Source organism: Nerophis ophidion, linkage group LG15, assembly GCF_033978795.1.
Source record: "Nerophis ophidion isolate RoL-2023_Sa linkage group LG15, RoL_Noph_v1.0, whole genome shotgun sequence".
Taxonomy (NCBI): Eukaryota; Metazoa; Chordata; class Actinopteri; order Syngnathiformes; family Syngnathidae; genus Nerophis; species Nerophis ophidion.
In genome coordinates, this window is record NC_084625.1 from 38,588,555 (window position 1) to 38,613,814 (window position 25,260).

Consider the following 25,260-nt stretch of genomic DNA (forward strand, 5'->3'; position numbering starts at 1 on the left):
CGAGCGGATACGCAGCATCCTGCATCCTGCATGCCTCTCATCACTAAACCTCATCCATGGTGATGCTTCACGGGGTTAAAGGCGGCAAATTAGTGACAGGAAACAAAAAGTCACACCTATGGACGCTTTAGAATGTTATTGAAGCTGGAGTGAGCCTACACAAGTAAACCTGCAGGCTGTGAGGCAGACTACTGATGGATGCTAACATAGCGTCTTATGTTGACATATTTATTTAGTTTAACTGTTCAACATTTAAATCTGATTAATCACACCTTGCACAATGAAATGTTTATATGTAATCTATATCCTGTTTTTTTTATTATGTTTGATGAAGAAAAAAGGGACTATATAGACCAGGGGTCACCAACCTTTTTGAAACTAAGAGCTACTTCTTGTGTACTGATTAATGCGAAGGGCTACCAGTTTGATACACACTTAAATAAATTGCCAGAAATAGCCAATTTGCTCAATTTACCTTTAATAAATAAATCTATATATATATTTAAAAAATGGGTATTTCTGTCTGTCATTCCGTCGTACATTTTTTTTCCTTTTACGGAAGGTTTTTTGTAGAGAATAAATTATGAAAAAAACAATTGAATGGTTAACAAGAGGAGAAAACACAAAAAAATTGAAAATAACATTTTGAAACATAGTTTATCTTCAATTTTGACTCTTTAAAATTCAAAATTCAACCGAAAAAAATGAATAGACAAACTAGCTAATTCGAATCTTTTTGAAAAAAATAAAAAAATAATTTATGGAACATCATTAGTAATTTTTCCTGATTAAGATTAATGAATTTTGATGACATGTTTTAAATAGGTTAAAATCCAATCTGCACTTTGTTTTAAAATATAAAAAATTGGACCAAGCTATATTTCTAACAAAGACAAATCATTATTTCTTCTAGATTTTCAAGAACAAAAATTTTAAAATAAATTCAAAAGACTTTGAAATAAGATTTAAATTTGATTCTACAGATTTTCTAGATTTGCCAGAATAATTTTTTTGAATTTTAATTATAATAAGTTAGAAGAAATATTTCACAAATATTCTTCGTCGAAAAAACAGAAGTTAAAAGGAAGAATTGAATTAAAACGGCGTGGCGCAGTGGTAGAGTGGCCGTGCGCAACCCGAGGGTCACTGGTTCAAATCCCACCTAGAACCAACCTCGTCACGTCCGTTGTGTCCTGAGCAAGACACTTCACCCTTGCTCCTGATGGGTGCTGGTTGGCGCCTTGCATGGCAGCTCCCTCCATCAGTGTGTGAATGTGTGTGTGAATGGGCAAATGTGGAAGTAGTGTCAAAGCGCTTTGAGTACCTTGAAGGTAGAAAAGCGCTATACAAGTACAACCCATTTAAAATGTATTTATTATTCTTTACAATAAAAAAATATTACTTGAACATTGCTTTAAATTCTCAGTCGGGAAGAGGAAGGCATTTAAAAGGTAAAAAGGTATATGTGTTTAAAAATCCTAAAATCATTTTTAAGGTTGTATTTTTTCTCTAAAATTGTCTTTCTGAAAGTTATAAGAAGCAAAGTAAAAAAATAAATACATGTATTTAAACAAGTGAAGACCAAGTCTTTAAAATATTTTCTTGGATTTTCAAATTCTATTTGAATTTTGTCTCTCTTAGAATTAAAAATGTCGAGCAAAGCGAGACCAGCTTGCTAGTAAATAAATAAGTGCTGCTATTTGAGCTATTTTTAGAACAGGCCAGCGGGCTACTCATCTGGTCCTTACGGGCTACCTGGTGCCCGCGGGCACCGCGTTGGTGACCCCTAATATAGACACTTTAGGTTAGAAGTCTGCAATGTTTTCCAGGCCAAGGACCCCCAAACTGATGGAGAGAGGGAAAGGGAACTGTCTACGTATATATTTTGTATGAAATTATGGCAACTCGAGCGCTAATCACTACCTGACAACTGGTGTGCTGATCATTAGAGCACTAATCACTAGCTGACAACGAGCATGCTTATTACTAACTGGCAACTAACACGTCAAATTGCTAGCTGATAAGTAGGGCGTTTATCGCTAGGCGACAACTAGAACCCTAATCTAGGCTAGCTGGTAACAAACGCAGCAAATCGCTAGCTGACAACTTGCGCACTAATTGCTGGCTGGTAGCTAGCATGCTGATTGGTAGCTGACACTGAGAACTGATAGCTGGTAACTAGAGCATTAATGGCTAGTTGACAACTAGTGCGCTGATCCCAAGCTGGTTAACGCTAATCTATATCCTGCAACTAAGGCGCCAAATCGCTAGCGGACAACTATGGCATTAATCGCTACCTGACAACTAAGGCGCGATTCACTACCTGGACAATAGCGCGGCAATCGTTAGCTGACAACTAGAGTGCAAATCGTTAGCTGGCAACTAGGGCGGTAATTGCTGACAACTAGCATGCTGATCGCTAACTGACAACTAGAGCGCTAATTGCTAGCTGTCAGTTAACATGCTAATCACTAGTTGACAACTTGTGCGCTGCTCGCTAGCTGATAACTTAAGCGCTGTTTGTTAGCTGACAATTTGAATGCAAATCGTTAGCTGGTAACTAGAGCGCTAATCGCTAGCGGAAAACTAGCACGCTGATTGGAGGCTGACAACTAGAGCGCTAATTACTACCTGACAGCTAAAAAAAATGGTTATACTTGTATAAAGGGATGGGAATGAAGATTTACAAAATCAGCTGACATTTTTTTAATCCTAAAACACTGCTTTGTGAAGGCCACACAGCGTCAGCACCCGAGTGCACGTATGGGGGTCTGGGGGCATGCCCCCCCAGAAACATTTTGAAATCCATGTTAGCTTAGGATGCATTTCCTGCTATTTTGAGTCAAAATCAAACAATATTCTCCTGACCAAAATTTCACATTTATTAGCAAATATTTTCATAAAAATGTATGATGTGATGAAATTTATGTAGACAAGTTTACACATACATCAAATTCTTGCACACTTTTGGATTATAGACAAAAATAGGCCTACAAATGGATTAACCAGAATTCAAAATATAAAAATGTTGAAATACATAAGATTGTGTATTGTACTTCTGAATGGACTCGTCTGTCGTAGATTGGTGTGAGAGGAGCCGCGGCGGAGGTGGGAGGCTTCGATAGCTGATTTGAGGCTGCATTTGTGACGATGTTTGACTTCAGATCCCAGTGAAAAATTACTTCTCCGTAAACTCACTTTACTTAGATGCCTTGCAGATTTCGCATGGTCAAAGAGTGCCACCTTTCCCCTAGATCCATAGTTCACAATGTCCTTGCAATACAAGCATTGAGCACGTCCCGGTTCATCGCACTTTGCAATGAAAATCGCTGATCAGTTTGTCTACTTCTACGATATTGTTATTAATCTTCACCTTCAGTTTGATAGATATATCGAGCCATGCCCAGTTCCACTTGTTTTTCACGCCCTTATCGATATCTTTCACTAATGAAGCATTCCTATCTTCAATAACCTTAACCAGGTCTGAAACTGTTTTGTCAATAAAGAAACGTGGTAATTGAGAGCTAGTGTTTTCTTTCCGGATTAGTCGCTGATAAACACAACCAATATAAACAGAATACGAGTTCAGAAACACTCACAATAATTGAGGATCAGGGTGTTGTGTCACATGCCCATTCAGCGTCTCCCTCCGCTGCGGGTCCAACCAGAGGACCCGCTGACAGCGCACTCCAGACACGCCCCCGCGTTCATCAAGCGGACCGCGCCCACTTTCCGCTGCAGCCGGCTGCAGTACACACCTGTGACTGATGACGATGAGCGGCATAAAAGACCAGTGGACCCAGGGATCCTGGCGGGAACTTAGTTCCAAATGCGTACCGTAAGCAATCACCCTGCGTTATGCAAACCTGCTTTCCCTGTGCCCTGTACCTCTACGTGTTCTCAGTGTCTTCTCCCGTGTCCCCACAGAATCCTCCGTCGCCTGCAAGGTGAGCTGTGCGACTCACTCTTTTCCCTGGATCTCCCTCTCGATTCTGACTGCCTCCTTCGTTCCTCGACTCCTCGCTCGTTTGACCTGGACCCTCTGCCTGCCCCACGGACCCACTTGTCAACACTTTGGTAAAACACACTTCAGTTAATTTACACACTTAAGACTTACACCATACACTCTAGAGTTTTTGCCACACTCCATTTACTTAGAATGTTTTCTGTTGATTGATTATTATGTATATACATTGTTAATAGGGCTGTGAATATTTGGGTGTCCCATGATTCGATTCAATATCGATTCTTGGGGTCACGATTCGATAATATATTGATTTTTTTGATTCGATTCGATTCTCGATTCAAAAACTATATTTTTCCGATTCAAAACGATTCTGTATTCATTCATTACATAGGATTTCAGCAAGATCTACCCCAGTCTGCTGACATGCCAGCAGAGTAGTAGATTTAAAAAAAAAAAAAAAAAGCTTTTATAATTGTAAAGGACAATGTTTTATCAACTGATTGCAATAATGTAAATTTGTTTTAACTATTAAACGAGCCAAAAATATGACTTATTTTATCTTTGTGAAAACATTGGACACAGTGTGTTGTCAAGCTTATGAGATGCGATGCAAGTGTAAGCCACTGTGACACTATTGTCCTTTTTTTTAATTTTTATAAATGTCTAATGATAATGTCAGTGAGGGATTTTTAATCAATGCTATGCTGAAATTATAACTAATATTGATACTGTTGTTGATAATATTCATTTTTGTTTCATTACTTTTGGTTTGTTCTGTGTCGTATTTGTCTCCTCAATTGCTCTGTTTATTGCAGTTCTGAGTGTTGCTGGGTCAGGTTTGGTTTTGGAATTGGACTGCATTGTTATGGTATTGCTGTGTAGTGGTTTGTTGGATTGATTTAAAAAATAAAAAATAAAAATAAATAAAATACATTTCAAATAAAAAAATAAAAAATCCATCCATCCATTTTCTACCGCTTATTCCCTTTTGGGGTTGCGGGGGGCGCTGGCGCCTATCTCAGCTACAATCGATTTTTTAAAAATGAGAATCGATTCTGAATCGCACAACGCAAACGATTCGAATCGATTTTTTCCCACACCCCGAATTGTTAATATAGATATATATACATATATATATATATATATATATATTAATAAATCTTTGGACATACTGCCACCTGGTGTTAGTCTGCCGTCATCTCCTCTTAGTCAAACATAACACAGGGACTAGATCGGCAAACGACGCGTGCAGACGCCTATAACGGGCAATGCCATTGGTTGATGTCGTCAGCTGATGGTAGAGCTAGCCAATGTTGTGCCTTCACACATTGGCATTAAATTATATAAATGACTCTGGCGGCGGCAAAATCGGCGAAAATCGGTGGATCCGCGGAAAATTCCCATTCCTGAGAATAGCGCTTTTCTACCTTTTTTTTTTTTAAGGAACTCAAAGCGCTTTGACACTATTTCCACATTCACACACTGACGCCGGGAGCTGCCATGCAAGGCGCTAACCAGGTCCCATCCGGAGCAAGGGTGAAGTGTTTTGGTCAAGGACACAATGGAAGGGACTAGGATGGTAGAAGGTGGGGATTGAACCAGTAACCCTCAGATTGCTGGCACGGCTACTCTCCCAACTTCGCCACGCTGTCCCCCATAAAACGCTAATCACTAGCTGACATCTAGAGTGCTGATCGCTAGCTGAGAACTACAGCACTGATTGCTAGCTTTCAACTCGAGTGCTAATCATGAGCTCACAACTAACACGCTAATTGCTAGCCAGCAACTAACACGCCAAACCACTAGCTGAGAACGAGAGCGTTAATCGCAAACTGACAGACAGCTAGAGCGCTAAGCGCTAGCTGACAACTATATACAGTGGGGCAAAAAAGTATTTAGTCAGTCACCGATTGTGCAAGTTCTCCCACTTAAAATGATGACAGAGGTCTGTAATTTTCATCATAGGTACACTTCAACTGTGAGAGACAAAATGTGAAAAAAAATCCAGGAATTCACATTGTACGAATTTTAAAGAATTCGTTTGTAAATTATGGTGGAAAATAAGTATTTGGTCAACCATTCAAGGCTCTCACTGATGGAAGGAGGTTTTGGCTCAAAATCTCACGATACATGGCCCCATTCATTCTTTCATTAACACGGATCAATCGTCCTGTCCCCTTAGCGGAAAAACAGCCCCAAAGCATGATGTTTCCACCCCCATGCTTCACAGTAGGTGTGGTGTTCTTGGGATGCAACTCAGTATTATTTTTCCTCCAAACACGACGAGTTGAGTTTATACCAAAATGGTTACATGGTTGATACAGCAGAGGATTGGGAAAATGTCATGTGGTCAGATGAAACCAAAATAGAACTTTCTGGTATAAACTCAACTTGTCGTGTTTGCATCCCAAGAACACTACACCTACTGTGAAGCATGGGGGTGGAAACATGTTTTGGGGCTGTTTTTCTGCTAAGGGGACAGGGCGATTGATCCGTGTTAAAGAAGGAATGAATAGGGCCATGTATCGTGAGATTTTGAGCCAAAACATCCTTCCATCAGTGAGAGCTTTGAATGGTTGACCAAATACTTATTTTCCACCATAATTTACAAATAAATTCTTTAAAATTCCTTCAATGTGAATTCCTGGATTTGTTTTTCACATTCTGTCTCTCACAGTTGAAGTGTACCTATGATGAAAATTACAGACCTCTGTCATCATTTTAAGTGGGAGAACTTGCACAATTGGTGGCTGACTAAATACTTTTTGCCCCACTGTATATAATTGTTTGGTTATTTTTTCCAATTTAACTACTGTACATAAATGACAGTATGTTGGCTCAATGTTCATGTGTATTTAAATACATTTGTGTAAAAATTGCAGGGGGAATATTAAAAAATATATTTAAAAAAATCTACCATAAATTTCACTGCTACAGACACCCTCTGTTGAAGATATATGTTTTAGGTATACCATACAAATAAAGAAACTCCAGTAACAACATAGAAAAACACAGCAAAAAGGCATAATGGCGTAAGAAAAAGCAGAAATTGCAACAAGTTTTGTCTTTAAATATATATTTCCATTTATTCATTTATTTTCCCCAAAAAATATCAAAGCGGTTCCTGCATGCTTTGTCTTTTTACTGAACAACCCTTGGTGTAAAAAAATTGGCGGGCCCCTGACCTAATGTATGTATTTAATATTCATACCTATGTTAATAAAGTTATATGATAATGAATTAATTAAAATGTTAATTTAACAGTGCCAGTGTATCGTTATTGTAATGTACACACTAATTTGTGTATTAATATCGACGGTACAAAGACCACATGTTGGTATTATTGGTTGTATTTTGCAACATGCCTGCTTGTTTGATTATAAAGCTTCAATATGGGATTTGTGCAGACATTGACACATTTCTTTGATTTAAAATAGCCATACTAAACAAGTATTTAATATCCTCCTGAGATCACTGTCCTCTGCAGTGGACATTTGTGTGTTCTATGTCTTTTATCGGAGTTTAAAAAGAGTTATATAAGGAAGACGATCCGTTTGAATACGAGCAGTTTGCCACTTCCAAAGTTTGAATCATAAAAATACTCCTAGACTTCTGTATGAGAGCCGTTGTAAAAGAATGGCTGGTCAGTCAGACAAAGACCTTTGACCTCTGGTGTCCACCGTTGGACATCGGGTCTTCCGTCCTTTCCTGGTCTGACGATGACTGTGCTCCTGGATGCCACTGAGGGGTCTTCGTCAAAGAAGTTGAAGGGTCGAAGGAAGAACCCTACTGCGTTGCCAGGCGTTGCCGTGTTGGGGACGTCCTCTGAATGAGGCACATGCAGGAAGCCCACCGTTACCCAGGCAACCAGATCCTAGTCACAGGAGAGCAAAGTTTACTTATTGATTTGTCATCAGCACACAAAACATCTTCATTTGTCTCCTTAAAAGTGCAAACATGTCAGCTTTGACTTTAAAGACCATGAATTCTTCTTAGGGGACATCATAGTTTAGTCTTTTAGTCACATGTAGTCACGAATGTACTTTTTAACCACAGCAACCCTGGCTAATAACATTTTTAATGTGTAGTCTATACAACTTTGTGCTAGACTTGAGCTCTTTAGGTCTATAAGTGACATATAAAAACATTTAGTAGAGTCCAAGTACAAACCCTGTTTCCTTATGAGTTGGGAATTGTGTTAGATGTAAATATAAACGGAATACAATGATTTGTAAATCCTTTTCAACCCTTATTCAGTTGAATGAACTACAGAAACAAGATATTTGATGTTCAAACTCATAAACTTTTTTTTTTTTTGCAAATAATAATTAACTTAGAATTTCATGGCTGCAACACGTGACAAAGTAGATGGGAAAGGGCATGTTCACCACTGTGTTGCATCACCTTTTCTTTTAACAACACTCAATAAACGTTTGAGAACTGAGGAAACTAATTGTTGAAGCTTTGAAAGTGGAATTCTTTCCCGTTCTTGTTTTATGTAGAGCTTCAGTCCCGGGTCTCCGCTGTCGTATTTTACGCTTCATAATGCGCCACACATTGAGGTTGAGACTGTGGTCTGGACTGCAAGCGGGCCAGGAAAGTACCCACACTATTTTTTTACGAAACCATGCTGTTGTAACACGTGTTGAATGTGGCTTGGCATTGTCTTGCTGAAATAAGCAGGGGCGTCCATGAAAAAGACGGCGCTTAGATGGCAGCATATGTTGTTCCAAAACCTGTATGTACCTTTCAGCATTCATGGTTTCTTCACAGATGTGTAAGTTACCCATGCCTTGGGCACTAATACACCCTCATACCATCACAGATGCTGGCTTTTGAACTTTGACTTAGGCTTAGAAAATCTTTATTGTCCCCGAGGAGCAATTTGGTTTGTAGCAGTAGTCATTAAAAACAAGGTTCAACAGTAAAAACGAGGTACAACAGTAAAAACAAGGTACAACAGTAAAAACAAGATACAAATACATACAACATACATCATAAAGCTAAAAACTAAAAGCATTTGTAATACAATAAAAACTAATCACACGTCGCATCCTACTAAAGTGACTACATAAATGATAAATAAATAAATGATAAATGGCTTGTACTTGTATAGCGCTTTTCTACCTTCAAGGTACTCAAAGCACTTTGACACTACTTCCACATTTACCCATTCACACACTGATGGAGGGAACTGCCATGCAAAGCGCTAACCAGCACCCATCAGGAGCAAGGGTGAAGTGTCTTGCTCAGGACACAACGGACGTGACCAGGTTGGTTCTAGGTGGGGATTGAACCAGGGACCCTCGGGTTGCGCACGGCCACTCTACCACTGCGCCACGCCGTACATAGCAGCTAAGCTTGTTTAAGGAGATCATTTATAAAAACAACAGCTGAGGGAACAAAGAATCTTATGTATCAGTTGTTTTTGGCCTTCCTATTACTAGGGGCGTACCTACATCCTGAGGGCAAGGTGAGGGCTAAACTCTAAGAAGAGAGGGTGCTGAGGGTTGGCCAGAATGGCCTTCACCTTCTAGATGACTATGACTTATCTTTGCATCGATAACAGTCTGGATGGTTCGCTTCCCCTTTGGTCCGGATGACACGATGCCAAATTTTTCCAAAAACAATTTGAAATGTGGACTCGTCAGACCACAGTACTCGTTTCCACGTTGCATCAGTACATTTTAGATGATCTCCGGCCCAGAGAAGCCGGTGGCGTTTCTGGATGTTGTTGATAAATGGCTTTCGCTTTGCATAGTAGAGCTTTAACTTGCACTTACAGATGTAGCATCGAACTGTATTTAGTGACAGTGGTTTTCTGAAGTGTTCCTAACCCTATGTGGTGATATCCTTTAGAGATTGATCTTGGTTTTTGATACAGTGCCGTCTGAGGGATCCTAGGTCACGGTCATTCAGTGTTGGTTTCCGGTCATGCCGCCTACGTGGAGTGATTTCTCCAGGTTCTCTAAACCTTTTGATGATATTATGGACTGTAGATGTTGAAATCCCTAAATTTCTTGCAATTTCACTTTGAGAAACGTTGTTCTTAAACTGTTTTGACTATTTGCTCACGCAGTTGTGGACAAAGGGGTTTACCTCGCCCCATCCTTTCTTGTGAAAGACTGAGCATTTTTTAAGAAGCTGTTTTTATACCCAATCATGGCACCCACCGTTTCCCAATTAGCCTGCACACCTGTGGGATGTTCCAAAAAAGTGTTTGATGAGCATTCCTCAACTTTATCAGTATTTATTGCCACCTTTCCCAACTTCTTTGTCACGTGTTGCTGGCATCAAATTCTAAAGTTAATGATTATTTGCCAAAAAAAAAAAAAATGTTTATCAGTTTGAACATCAAATATGTTGTCATTATAGCACATTCAACTGAATATGGGTTGAAAATGATTTGCAAATCATTGTATTCCGTTTATATTTACATCTAACACATTTTCCCAACTCATATGGAAACGGGGTTTGTATTTGTTACACCTTTGAAAACAATCTTTTGTTCATTTTAACAACCATTTCCTTGGGTGCAATTCCCAATGTGGCGTTGTCACCTAATTTATTAGTTTTCTATATGCTTGGATTTTATATAGCATCACTTAAATTCCACATTAAAGTTTAATTTTTGAGATATGAACACTGGCCGCCAAAGTTAAAAAAGTTCAATATTTAAGGTTGTTTGAGTCAAATTAGGAATGTGTAACGCTACCTACAGTAGGAAGGGGATTCATATGGCCCAATTCATTGTTTGCCTGACACATGAAACGTGGCAAATTGAGGGGTTGCATTATCCAGATTAGCCTCCGGATGGCAGGAGAGTGTTGAATATCTTAAAATGTGTTTTGTGGCAATGCAAACTTTAACCACAGTGTCAGTTCTTGTTTGGACTGACACATTCCATTATTTTTAGCAGAGTGCATTGCAAAAGGATTAACACCCTCTGCGTTATCAGAATGCCACAACACAGAGTTGATAAAGTTCCCTCCAGCCCACAGGCCAAAGAGCATTTGAGGGAAGCCTTTCAAAATCCAGCTGGTTGTTTGCGAAAAGTGCATCCAGTTCTCGAAAGAACAAGAACAAAGAGGATGAGGAAAAAGGTGACATATACAAAAATGTTGTCATTCCATGTGAATCAGATCTATCTGAGAAACTCAGAATATTTTTTTTTTTTATCAACACAACATCACAGTACACTTAAAATCAGGCAACACCTGAGACAGAGACGAGTGCATCCGAGTCACTGTCTCTGTATTTTTGTTTTTTCTTGGCGGAGTCTTTAAGCGACAACTGTGTGGTACTACTTTTTTTCGGTGTTTGCTTTTCATCCATCTACCGCTTGTATTCGGAGATCAAATTGCTCGTATTACAGGAAGACGTCTTGTTTGCAAATTGTCAGTTTTTTATCCGTCAGAGACAATTTAAAATAATCCCAAACCATAGACATGGTGTCGTTAGTCACCAAGCGAGATGGATTGTTAGCCAGGCTACAGCACCGGCAACAACACACTCTTGTTGTTGTTATGCTCGGCTCGTGGCAGTTTGATGAGGTCATCAAGCGTTGCCAGTAAACCTCTCATGCTGTAGTCGTGCTGCAACTCCTGTGTTGTGTGTGGAAGATAAGAGAGGGGAGGGGCTGCTGACTGGTAGACACAATTGCTCTTTACTTCTCCCTACGTCTGTGTACCGCTCCGTACAGTGGCATTTTAAAAAGTAATTAATTTCACTTTTTGAAACAGACACCGATAATTTTCGACATCACATTTTAAAGCATTTATCGGCCGATATTATCGGACATCTCTAATTCTAGATCTTAAATCATTAATGCCTTTCACCTGAATAGTAAAAGGACGAGGATGTAATCAGACTGTGACAGCCAATTTAGACCCCAATTATTTAATGTTGTTATAAATGTGCCTGTTATTACGTTACATATATACTTATAGTATGTTTATAAAACCTTTATGAAGTGTTTGAGTGTTTTTTCAAGGGTTATTCTCAATAGGCAGAATAGAGCAACTCTCATTTGCTCCATCATAAGCAGACTTATGATTGCATTTATTTATTATTCTGAATGCATTAAAAAAAACAAAAACATGTGTTCTTCTCTTACATAATGATTGTAAATGATGGGCAAAATTACCAAGAAAGTGCAGTTACCCTTTAAGTTTCAGTTTTGCATCACATATTACATAACCATGGTGCATTCAAGAACCCTTGGTTAAAGTTCAAAACATAGGTATTAATATGTTTTTAATAACAGGGGAGGGTTAACCCCAAGTGGTAGCCCAAATAATAAAAAACACATAAATGAAATAAAAAAAAACCTATCCAAGTGAAAATGTATGTATGTTATTTAAAAATCTATTTTAACTTTATATATATATATATTTATATATATATATATAAAGTATATATATATATAAAGTTAAAATATATATATATTTATATATATATATAAAGTATATATATATATAAAGTTAAAATATATATATATTTTAACTTTATAAAGTATATATATATATAAAGTTAAAATATATATATATTTATATATATATATAAAGTATATATATATATAAAGTTAAAATATATATATATTTTAACTTTATATATATATATACTTTATATATATATATAAATATATATATATTTTAACTTTATATATATATATACTTTATATATATATATATAAATATATATATATATAAAGTTAAAATAGATTTTTAAATAACATACATACATTTTCACTTGGATAGGGTTTTTTTATTTCATTTATGTGTTTTTTATTATTTGGGCTACCACTTGGGGTTAAGCCTCCCCTGTTATTAAAAACATATTAATACCTATGTTTTGAACTTTAACCAAGGGTTCTTGAATGCACCATGGTTATGTAATATGTGATGCAAAAGTGAAACTTAAAGGGTAACTGCACTATTATTATATATTTGGCGTCACCTTTTTGTAAAAGCAAAAAAACAAAACAATTTATTTTTAATACAACAATACAACATGTATGGGGGTTTAAAAATATTTTAGGTAGTTTTTAGCCCCTCTGCTATAAATGATATCAAAATCTTTTTCAAAAATTATTTAGAAAATGTTTAATAAATCATTTCTAAAAGTATTTGTGCTATTTTTTTAAGTATTTTTAAAAAACAAATTTTAAACTTATTTTAAAATATTTTTTTCATAAACAATTAAAAAAAAAATCATAATTGAAAGGCCTACTGAAACCCACTACTACCGACCACGCATTCTGATAGTTTATATATCAATGATGAAATCTTAACATCGCAACACATGCCAATACGGCATTTTTAGTTCACTAAATTAAAATTTTAAATTTCCCGCGAAGTGTCGTGTTGAAAACGTCGCGGTATGATGATGATGCTTATGATGACGCGTGCGTTTGACGTTTCGGGTTGTAGCGGACATTAGTTTCCAGCCCGATCCAAGCTATAAGTAGTCTGCTTTAATCGCATAATTACACAGTATTCTGGACTTCTGTGTTGCTGAATCTTTTGCAATTTGTTCAATTAATAATGGAGAAGTCGAAGTAAAAAGATGGAGGAGGGAAGCTTTTAGCCTTTAGCCACACAAACACAGTCGGTGTTTCCTTGTTTAAAATTCCCGAAGGTGAAGCTTTACTATGGAACAGAGCGGTCAAGCGAACATGGATCCCGACCACATGTCAACCGGCAGTTTTCGGTGAGAAAATTGTGGTAATAAGTTGGCTCTTACCGGAGACATCAGTGAAGCTTCCGTCCTGCTGCAGCTGCGTGACTTCACTCAGAGACACTGGTGGTCAACACACCCGTGGCCACACCCCTCCGACTTTCAGGTACTATTTAATCTCCGTAAACACTAGCAACACAATAGGTAGATAAGGGGTTTTCCAGAATTATCGTAGTAAATGTGTCTAATAACATCTGATTCGCTCCCAATGCAATCACCTTTTTTTTTAGTCCTTTACTCTTAATTTCCTCATCCACAAATCTTTCATCCTTGCTCAAATTAATGGGGAAATTGTCGCTTTCTCGGTTCGAATAGTTCTTGCTGCTGGAGGCTATGATTATAAACAATGTTCAGATGTGAGGAGCCCTACAACCCGTGACGTCACGCGCACATCGTCTGCTACTTCCGGTAAAGGCAAGGCTTTTTTATTAGCGACCAAAAGTTGCGACCTTTATCGTCGATGTTCTCTACTAAATCCTTTCAGCAAAAATATGGCAATATCGCGAAATGATCAAGTATGACACATAGAATGGACCTGTTATCCCCATTTAAATAAGAAAATCTAATTTCAATAGGTCTTTAATTAAAAAATGTATTTTAAAATTCATTGGAAAAAAAATATTTAAAACAATTAAAAAAATAATACGACAAGCATTTAAAAACAATTTCTAATCTTATTAAAAAATTGTTTCAAAATGTATTTTGAAAAATATTTTTCAGATTATCATTTACTCTCTTGCCTCTCTAAAAAATGCCAAGTGGTTAATAGAAATTATTTTTGATGAAACAAAAAGAAAACAAAATGAAATGAATACATTAACATGTACATATTGTTGTTTATGATCATGGAGTGAATCATCTACTGTGCTTACTGGTTATCACGTTGGGAAAACTGACAGCTGCATAGAATTTGAATATGAAGATGGATGATTTGAAGTTTATACATGCAAGATAGAACCGGTTTCCAAACATCATCTAGATAGGATAATCCCATCTTTAAAAAGTCAAAAACATAAATAAGATTTTTACATCTTTTTTAAAAAGCTACTTCAACCAATAATTAGTTTTTAGTGCATGTAGTGAGTGTGTTTTTGTGGGGTGGTGGTGTTAAGTTTAGGTTGGGGTTGGGGTTGGGGCACTTCAGGAGTCTAGTAGTGATTATAAATAAGTCATATTAAAGACTGAAATCGGGCCACAAAGTCTTGTTTAGGGCCACAAAAAGCCTTGCTAACTAACTACCTACAGACTGACAAACTAAGATGGTTTTCTTGCGGAGGTATTAGCGTCACCTGGTTTACGATATTTTCATTGTTACGAATGAAGTCTTCAAAGTTGACCACAGGTTTCCAAGGATCATTCTGGTTATAAATACTGCTGCTGGTAGGTTCGTTATCTTTATGACGCGTCACAGCCAGAGGATATCTGCAGACAAGCCATAGAAAACGTGTCTTTATCATACAAAATACAATAAGTTACGTATCTCTTTTGAAAAATATGTCAATATCACCTGGACCACGTGATGCCATTTTCTTCTTGCCAGCCTCTTGGTAGCACGCTGTCAGCATGCGAATTCATTTGAATACGATAACCTTTCTCATGACCCCACTTGTTTTTCTGCTTTGGGTTAGAGAAGAGCACGTATCGAGGGAATTTTTTGCCAAAGCGGAAGGCAGCGGAACGTTCTGTCTTGTGTTCCGTCCAGTGGAGTTTGGATTGGACAATAGTATGGTTTGGACTCCAAGGATTTGTAAAGTTGACAAATTTCAAACCCATCGACTGAAAACTGTTCTCGCGACCTGTGACAAAGCAAAGAAATTACTCCATCACCTGAGTATCAAAAGAAGTATCAACAACCTTATTAATAGTAGTACTGACATTATCTATAACAGTATCGTTACCTTTGAAAAATAATTGATTAGAAGTTCGCTACATGCTAATGGTTTCAGGTTTATGATGGCTAAAGTCCATGTTGATTGAGACTGAAAGCACACATATTTTCTACTACATATATTCTTCTAAAGTTCAAAAATACCAACATCCACAAAAGACAATTTCATTAAAAAAAAAAAAATTTTTATCAGCATCCTTAGCAGTGGACATTTGTTTTTTTCTTTTACACATTTCCCTGTCCTGTTATGACAAACGAACACTAATGTCCACTGCAAAGGACACTGCTTTTTAGGAGCATATAAGACAATTCATCATACATTGTGCACATTTTTACACTTCATATTAACTTCTTTTTAAACGTGTCTGGTAAAAATTTGCAATGATCTTTCATGTTGATAAGAGTTTTGAGTCTGTGAGAAATTATATCCAACAAGTTTTTAAAAAATAATTTTTGAAAATATTTCTGAAATTATTTCTTAAAGGGTTTGCACTTTCCAAAAAGTATTTTAAAATGATAGATTTTTTTTAATTTACTACAAAAATATTTTGACCAGTATTGTATGTTTTTTTATTTCAAAAAGCATTTAAATTATATTTTTTAAACTATTTAAAAAATATAAATAAAAACAATTTTTTTAAATTATTTATACAATTATTTCAAAACGTATCCAGATTTGTTTTTATTTAAATAAGACTTAAACTTTTGAATGTATTTCCAAAATAATTTATTTGAAAAAGTATTGCAAAAATATTTCAAAAATGGTTGTAATTAATTCAAATTACAAAAATTTTTTTTTTGAAATTATTTCTGAAATGTTTTTAATTGATTTTAAATGTGCCATTTGTACTAATGTGGCTAGAAATGGTACTGTAATCAAGGTCAAAATTCTGTAGTCCCTTCCCACTCTCCATGACTAAGGTTGCCAAATACGCAGCCGAATCAGAATCCTACCCGAAGTAACCTGGAATGGCAAGTGACAATGTGGGTTGTACTTGTATAGCGCTTTTCTACCTTCAAGGTACTCAAAGCGCTTTGACACTACTTCCACATTTACCCATTCACACACACATTCACACACAAGTCCTACATTGTAGGTTTCTCTTGTGTATGCTTCTTGCAAGATGGTTTACTAAGTAATTATGCCACATTTTACTGATGTCGATTTGCCAAATTTATTAGTAAAGTTACGCAGAAATATTTTCGTAGGGAGTCGGGACAGATTGTTGGCATTACCCTGCTAAAATGTCTAGGTTGACCATACAGACCACCATCAAAATAATTATATATAATAATATATAATATATCGTATATCGCATTGGCCTAGTTTGATGGCAAGCCAAGGCCAACATTAAAATTACCGCCACATTTCGTTGAGCATAACTCCATGTTGCATTAAACATGACACACTGGATTCTCTTCCATGTATGGACGACACTATCTTTCAGTGCAGAGTGTGGGTCTATGAGCCAACCCACGTTACGCTTGGAGACTTTTGGCCTACTATCATGTCAATACACAAAGTAGAAAATCCTTACATGTAATGCATTAAATTGTGCACAGCAAATACCACCCTATATGTGCCTGAAGTACCAGAAACCACAATTAGCTGTGCTAATGTTGGAATGCATTTCCTCAGTGTGTCAGCATATTGGGAACGAAATAGGCACTGACACTAGCCATTTTAAAATTACCAACTTTGGCATCAGATGAAAAAATATTCTCTGCCTTCAATCATCACCATCTTTCAAAGGCATCCGTGATACAAATCCTTGTTTTGTTTCTGGCTTTGTCGTGAATAAGTTGAGAATAGTAACGACACCTTTTAGATTTACTAAGTTCTGACATGTTTAGTAACTTTACCAGTGGTAGTAGCCGGACGAAGAGGGCAGTGTGTAACTGGCAACCTGGATGTGACACACTCACAGACTTTCTAATTGGTAAAACGGTAGAGGGCGGGGCATCAAACTGAAAACAATAACAAGATTTCAGGGCTGTAAATCTAATTTTGGAATGAGCATATCCTGGCTGAACTACTGTTATCAGTTCTAGAGGTATTGGAAAAGAACATGATTTATTATTGCCCCTTTGACATATCAGAGCCATTTAATGATGACTTCAGAATAAACTATTACATATGGCATTTAGAAAAATAGTTATGTTACAGTATTACTAAAATTATAATTTTTTTTAAATGTTGCTAAACTTATTTCCAAAAGTATTCCAAATTTATTTGAAAACTCATACATAAAATTATTACGAGTTTTTTGTATTTCTGTTTTTCCTGTAAGATAAAAACATAACCTGAATAAATCAGAGAATAACCAATTATTGCATATGTTTTCAAAGTTGTCATTCATAGTGTTAAAATAGAAAGATGGTTGAAATATTAAATACTAATAACGCTAATATTAATACATTTATAAACTACAACACAAAGCCGAAAAGAAGGCTATTTTCTTTTGTTGAATAAATATGCAATTTTCTTTGCTTGTGTTCCTTTTTGTTTGCAAAATAAAAAGTATATTTGGGGGGTTCCAAAAAGGTATTTGCCATGCTTTGAAAGTCAAACGTGTTCATTAAAAATAACACTATTTATACATTGTTTTACCACATAAACATCATGTATGTAATAGACTATCAACGTTCTTGTTCTGTTGATGTGATTTTGCTTCCAAGCTGAATGAAATGTGAACAATATCTGGTAAGATTGCTTCTTCTTACCAGCAACATCCAGGTCCACTTTGTAGTGAATGAGGTGTGTGTGCAGGTTCCCCAAGACGTAGTTGTACACTTTGTTGCCGTACTGAAGTCCTTCTGGGGTGAAAAAGGTGGCGTGGATATAACCTGTAGCGCTGACCTTGACTTCCATGACCCCATTTTGGTAGAAGATGAAGTCCCAGATGTAATCGTAGTTATAAACTGTGGACGTCGTCCGTAAGACTAGCACTGTGCTGTCCAGCCCTCCGTAGAACGTATAACCTCCGCGGAAGTTGTCGTCAAAGTGTCTTCTCAAAGGCAAAGCTGTGGTGGTCTCAAAGACACAAAGAGCATTTTTGAATAGCACTGGTTTGTTGGAGTCGTAGAAGTGATGAAGGTCGACAAAGGTTGATATTTCTGGACAGTCAATTCCAGGCGCCAGTTCAAAAGCTAAGGTTCCCATTGCCCAACCGGCGTCTATGTACTTAGTCTGCATTGCAGCTGGAGTGTGACCAGAATAGAAAGCAATAGCTTCTTGCAGGCTGACCTCATAGGCGATCCTTTCTCCATTAAAACGGAGATCGAACACCCGAAGTCCTGCTGAGGAACGAACACCGTAAGCAAACGACCAGCCGGCGTATTCAACAAAGTTGCCATCGATGTGATAGCGGTGCCCCTGAGGCTCCACCACTTTTGGTCCTTGGGTGTTTGTGCTGCTTGGACTGCGTGGAGTGAATGTGGAGTAGAGGTCTTCATCATCATGAGGAGGAAGCGTCACCTTTTCCACAGCTCCTGATTCGTACTTCTCAACCAACTCTTCCACACTGTCAAAGTACTTGCTGTTGTACCAAACCTTTTCCACCATCCAAAGATTTGGATCCAGGTCTTTATGGTTGACCAAGAACTCAAAGCCGATGGGGTGGATGTAATGTCCTTCTATGTACTTGACCATCATGATCCAGCTTCTTCTCTCACCTGAAGACAGTCCTCTAGGGGCGATGTCCACAAACATCAAGCAGTGTTCAGAACAGTTGATTTTGAACATAAACCCTCCTGTGGTCTCAAATAATATCTTGTGGGCTTTAATTGCGATCTTCTCAACCATGACTCCAAGGTGCTGACTTTCTACAGCCGTCACTGGCCTGGACTCAAACCTGATTGGTCGATCACCTTTGAACCTCTTGACCTCGTGAGATTTAGGATACGGCAGAGGACTTACGATAAACTCTGTGATGTTCGGTCTAGTTTGGTTCCCAAACTGGACAACGACACGAGCTTGTCGTGGAGGTTTGGCAAGACCGCGATCTAAAACTCTCAAGGCTTCATGCTTCTTAGGAACATGAAGCTCCATCATGAGGATGCTGTTCTTTTTTAGAGACATGTTGTCCACATCGGTGAGTCCCAGGTGTGGAATGGCATGCAGGTACTCTCGCACAGCCTTCATCTCACGGACTGACAGGTCAGCAAACATGGGAGCGCCGTGATGAGCCCACTCTCTGGTTCTGGAAGCTTTACTGCCAGCCAAGCTCGCCACAAGCAGTAGACACAGAAGCCTCATTGCTAGAAGGCAATTATAGAGACATAAAACATTACCTGAACACAGAAATACAAAAAACATATATTGTACGTATCAACCCAGAATTTACCACAAAGAAAAATAACTCCAGTGCTGTTATTTTTCTGGAATCTCAAGGAAACTACAACTGGACAACATATCAGGGGCATCCAAAGTTTTTGCATGAAAACCGACAACAACAATCAATCACTTGGCAGCCAATTTGATATTTGCAATTTTATAAAACCCATTTAAAATAGGGTTGTCAAGCATATAAATATTTCATTATAATAAGCATATGGTTATGGTTTGAGTTTATTTTGAACATGCATACAATTACAACATGTTCGAAAAGCAGGAGGAAGAAGCCGAGCTTCTTTAATCCTACCCTTTTTCGATTACATAGCATTTGCCAACACTTTTGTTCACTTCCTGTTATCAATTATTCCCAATGTACTCCATAAATAGATTAATAAAAAAACTAATTAACAGCGATAAACAAGAAATTACTGTAATCGACTATTCTAAGAACCCCTACTTAATATCAACATGTGTTTTTATGTAAAAGAGGACTTTTAATTTTGTCTTAATTTTAATTTTAGAAATGTGGTGATTTGTAATTTAAAAAGTAATTCATCAATTTATAATGGATGTGGAAAGAACTATACACATTAATAAAACAAAAACAGTACAGCATGCAGCAATTAAAGGTAAATGTTAATTACTACTGTAAAAATATTAGAATGTATTTTACCTGCAGTTTGTTGTCGTGTTTCAAGCACGTTGCTGCATTGTCTTCAGTCAACAGCAGCAAAAAGTGTTCTTTGGAAACAAACAATACAATATTCATTATCGGTTACTCCCCCCCTTTTAGAGATTGTGTCTGATTGGTTAAGAGCGTGTTGTAAACGATCAAGAGATAACCATTAGCATTGACTGATCATTCAGCACACAGAACGGATTCATTGTTAAAAGTTATCAGGGCTGATAAAAGTCATAATTCATGAAAATTGATAAAGACTGACATGAGCCTGCTTGGTAATAAAAACAATGTTTTGTTTGTTGTAAAGGTATTCAAAAACTCATGAAAAATGTATTTACATGCACGACATTTGAACATGTTTCATTAAGTGCTTTGAATGTCTAACAGCTCAAAAATGTTTATATAATAAACACTGTTTCAAACATGTCCAGCATTTCTGTTGTCTGCGTGAAGAATGGAACAGCAAGAATCACTAAAAGTGGACTTGTGCAGACAGAAGAGCAACATTTTGTTTGCAGTCATTGTAGTAACAGGACTGAAAGTAACAGGAGTAAGTTTTTAGAATATAATTGACAAAATATATCGAATATAGCCACATTACAGTTATGCTAAGACATGTTGATACTAAAAACATTAGTGATTTTTCCAAACAAGTATATTAAAAAAAACCCAACAACAATAACGAGTACAGTAGAGTAGATTTGAACCCCCAATCGTACTGTAAATATGATGAAATATACATCAAAATAAATGATTGACCAAACTTTGCAACTTCCAATTGCCCATGTTTTAGAGGGGTTAAAAAGGTATTAAGGTAACCGGCGGAGTGACTGACAGCACCCCTAAAGTGTACATTTAAAATAAATGTATGTTTTTTTTGTTTTTTTTAATAAAATGCAATTAAAGTATAGATGTGACAAGGCACAACGTTAACATGTTAAAAAAATAAATTGGTAAAGGATTTACATTTTTACATTTCGTAATAAAGTTTAATTTTAGGAAGCAGGCTAATGTAACAACTGGAATTTTTTTCAGTGTTCAGGATATTTTAAATTTATCTTTTATATTAAGAAATATGCAATCAGATCAATGTGCACGACACATTGCTGGGTACATTTTTTATTTTATCCTGCATTTAGAAATGTTATTTCCAGGCTCTGATTGGGTGAAATATTCCATTTTCATGATAAACTCTCAGTTAATGGTTGACTTGTTTAACGGTTATTGTTTAAAGGTTACTTATATTGCATGCACATTTAATTAGGTGAAGGTTTAACAACGTCTCAATAACAATTTCTTGCAGTTTCCATTACTTACTGTGGAAAACAGTTTTCAATGAACAAATTAGGCGTCAAAGTATCTTGTTTGGACTGAGGAAGTTCCTCAGTAGAGAATACTTAATACAACAAGTCAGACATACTAGGAAAACTGCAGTACTCATCTATTGTGTGGCAATGTTATAATTTGTATTTTTTTTATTGTGAATACATCTGTATTTTGTATGAATGTTAAACTAGAAGCTGACCTAATCTTTCCCCTAAATAGATCCATCAAGAACCAACAGTAATAAAATACTCTTATCTGTGGTGGGCTCTCCTATTTCTGGGGATGAGGTTGCTGAGGTAGTCAAAAAGCTCCTCGGCGGGAAGGCCCCGGGGGTAGATGAGATCCGCCCGGAGTTCCTTAAGGCTCTGGATGCTGTGGGGTTGTCTTGGTTGACAAGACTCTGCAGCATCGCGTGGACATCGGGGGCGGTACCTCTGGATTGGCAGACCGGTGGTGGTCCCTCTCTTTAAGAAGGGGGACCGGAGGGTGTGTTCCAACTATCGTGGGATCACACTCCTCAGACTTCCCGGTAAGGTTTATTCAGGTGTACTGGAGAGGAGGCTACACCGGATAGTTGAACCTCGGATCCAGGAGGAACAGTGTGGTTTTCGTCCTGGTCGTGGAACTGTGGACCAGCTCTTTACTCTCGGCAGGGTTCTTGAGGGTGCATGGGAGTTTGCCCAACCAGTCTACATGTGCTTTGTGGACTTGGAGAAGGCATTCGACCGTGTCCCTCGGGAAGTCCTGTGGGGAGTGCTAAGAGAGTATGGGGTACCGGACTGTCTTATTGTGGCGGTCCGCTCCCTGTATGATCAGTGTCAGAGCTTGGTCCGCATTGCTGGCAGTAAGTCGGACACGTTTCCAGTGAGGGTTGGACTCCGCCAAGGCTGTCCTTTGTCACCGATTCTGTTCATAACTTTTATGGACAGAATCTCTAGGCGCAGTCAAGGCGTTGAGGGGATTCCGGTTTGGTGGCCGCGGGATTGGGTCTCTGCTTTATGCAGATGATGTGGTCCTGATAGCTTCATCTGGCCGGGATCTTCAGCTCTCACTGGATCGGTTCGCAGCCGAGTGTGAAGCGACCGGAATGAGAATCAGCACCTCCAAGTCCGAGTCCATGGTTCTCGCCCGGAAAAGGGTGGAGTGCCATCTCCGGGTTGGGGAGGAGACCCTGCCCCAAGTGGAGGAGTTCAAGTACCTAGGAGTCTTGTTCACAAGTGGGGGAAGAGTGGATCGTGAGATCGACAGGCGGATCGGTGCGGCGTCTTCAGTAATGCGAACGTTGTATCGATCCGTTGTGGGGAAGAAGGAGCTTAGCCGGAAGGCAAAGCTCTCAATTTACCGGTCGATCTACGTTCCCATCCTCACCTATGGTCATGAGCTTTGGGTCATGACCGAAAGGATAAGATCACAGGTACAAGCGGCCGAAATGAGTTTCCTCTGCCGGGTGGCGGGGCTCTCCCTTAGAGATAGGGTGAGAAGCTCTGCCATCCAGGAGGAACTCAAAGTAAAGCCGCTGCTTCTCCACATCGAGAGGAGCCACCCGAACGACTCCCTAGGGAGGTGTTTAGGGCACGTCCGGTCGGCAGGAGGCCACGGGGAAGACCCAGGACACGTTGGGAAGACCATGTCTCCCGGCTGGCCTGGGAACGCCTCGGGATCCCCCGGGAAGAGCTAGACGAATTGGCTGGGGAGAGGGAAGTCTGGGCTTCCCTGCTTAGGCTGCTGCCCCCGCGACCCGACCTCGGATAAGCGGAAGATGATGGATGGATGGATGGATGGATGGATGGACAAATATTTCACTTCAGAGAATTTTTAGGCTAAAAGTTTATAGTGATCAATCCATCCATCTATTTTCTACCACTTATTCCTTTCAGAGGAAGTTGCAATTTATCTAATAAAAGAAACTGCTGTTCTAAATTTGTCCACTGGATGTCACAATAGCAATCCAAGTGTAACTCACGTCACTCATCACACTGTTTAAGATGACGTGTTACCTGACTCTAAGCGCCCAGTGGATTGGCTGACGCTACTCCACTTAGCGCAGGTGCAAACAATCATTTGCTCCTGCGGCAGCTGGCGGCAGACTAATGCTGTTGCGACACACAATACCTTCTTTAATTGTAAATTACCCACTTAACAGATAAACTAACAAAACAGTAAGATGCAAAAACTTATGTCAACATGACCATCATTTTTGAAGTTGTTCCGTGCAGCGCTCGCAATTGGTTGACAGTATAATGTGCACACTGAAATCCATTGTAAAAATGTATTTCTACATTTCATGTTTGTTCCATTGTATTTTATGCTTAAATCTAGCATGTTCACATTGGTTAAGTTTGTAAGTATGTTACCTTTAATTCGGCTGTGATGGTGTCTTTTTGACAATTGTTTTGATTGTTATATTATATTATAATAGCAATATTTGAATGACAATGAGGTTGTTGATTTCACTAACGTGACGGTTTTAAGAAACACTTGATTGCTTTTCCAAACACATCTTTAATAGTGAACTGCCAACATTAGAATATTGAACAGGAAGTGCCTAAAGTTTAATGGGACCATTTTTTTCTCAGAATTTTCAACTAACTTGAAGTTTTTTTGCCCAGAGGATTAGTTCTATGTACATTTTAAGAAGGTGCTTGTTTTAATTTTGGCCAAAGTAAAAGAAAAAAACAATGTTGAAGTTATTTTCAAATTATTATGCCTTTATTCTATTAGTCTGCCCCACATGGGAATAGATTGTCCTCCATGTGGCCCCTGAGCTAAAATTACTTTGTTGTATATTGAAGAGTTTAATAATATATATCTCCTCTCTAAGCTACCAACTTATCGTGGTACAGGAGTTTGAATGTCCTAGGTGAGGTACCAAACAAAGAGGAGCTTAAAATATCCCATTTAAAGTATTTAAGAGACACAAACATGTCCGCTGGGGCCCCCCTCTGGAGCCAGGCCTGGAGGTACATTAGGCTTAATGGTGAAAGCCTAGTGGCATAGTATTGAGGCAACATATGTCGCCCTCCAATTGGTTCACCACTCATTGGAGGGGCCAAACGGGAGTTGGATGTCAACCGAAACAGGGACTTTAGCTGTCAAATGCATAGCTGCAGAAGTTAGCTCTTGGGACACGGAATGTCACCTCTCTAAGAGGAATTAAGTCCAAGATGGTGTCCGAAGTAGAGAAGTTCCAGCTAGACAAACACTCACCCTGATGCCAGCGAGGGCCCTGGAACCAGGAGAGAGGTTGAACTCTCTTGCACTCTCGTGTTACGAGCAGTGAGATGTGGCGGGCATGGTTGGCAAAACCTGTTGCCCTACAGCAC

The 25,260-nt window shown here is 38.2% G+C and overlaps 1 protein-coding gene across 7 annotated transcripts in view; it reads right to left on the reverse strand.

Moving 5' to 3' along the window:
* Positions 1-7,039: 7,039 nt before the first annotated feature.
* aoc1 (amine oxidase copper containing 1) overlaps positions 7,040-25,260 on the reverse strand; it is a 42,787-nt gene continuing 24,566 nt past the window's right edge. For all 7 annotated transcript variants that reach the window (XM_061922154.1, XM_061922157.1, XM_061922159.1 and 4 more), the window contains 5 exons: positions 20,603-20,670; positions 18,318-19,853; positions 15,213-15,501; positions 14,995-15,127; positions 7,040-7,841 (listed from right to left, as the gene is read on the reverse strand). In XM_061922154.1, the coding sequence (XP_061778138.1) occupies positions 7,572-7,841; positions 14,995-15,127; positions 15,213-15,501; positions 18,318-19,851 (2,226 nt within the window). In that variant the 5' untranslated portion in view covers positions 19,852-19,853; positions 20,603-20,670 and the 3' untranslated portion in view covers positions 7,040-7,571. The remainder of the gene's footprint in view (positions 7,842-14,994; positions 15,128-15,212; positions 15,502-18,317; positions 19,854-20,602; positions 20,671-25,260) is intronic.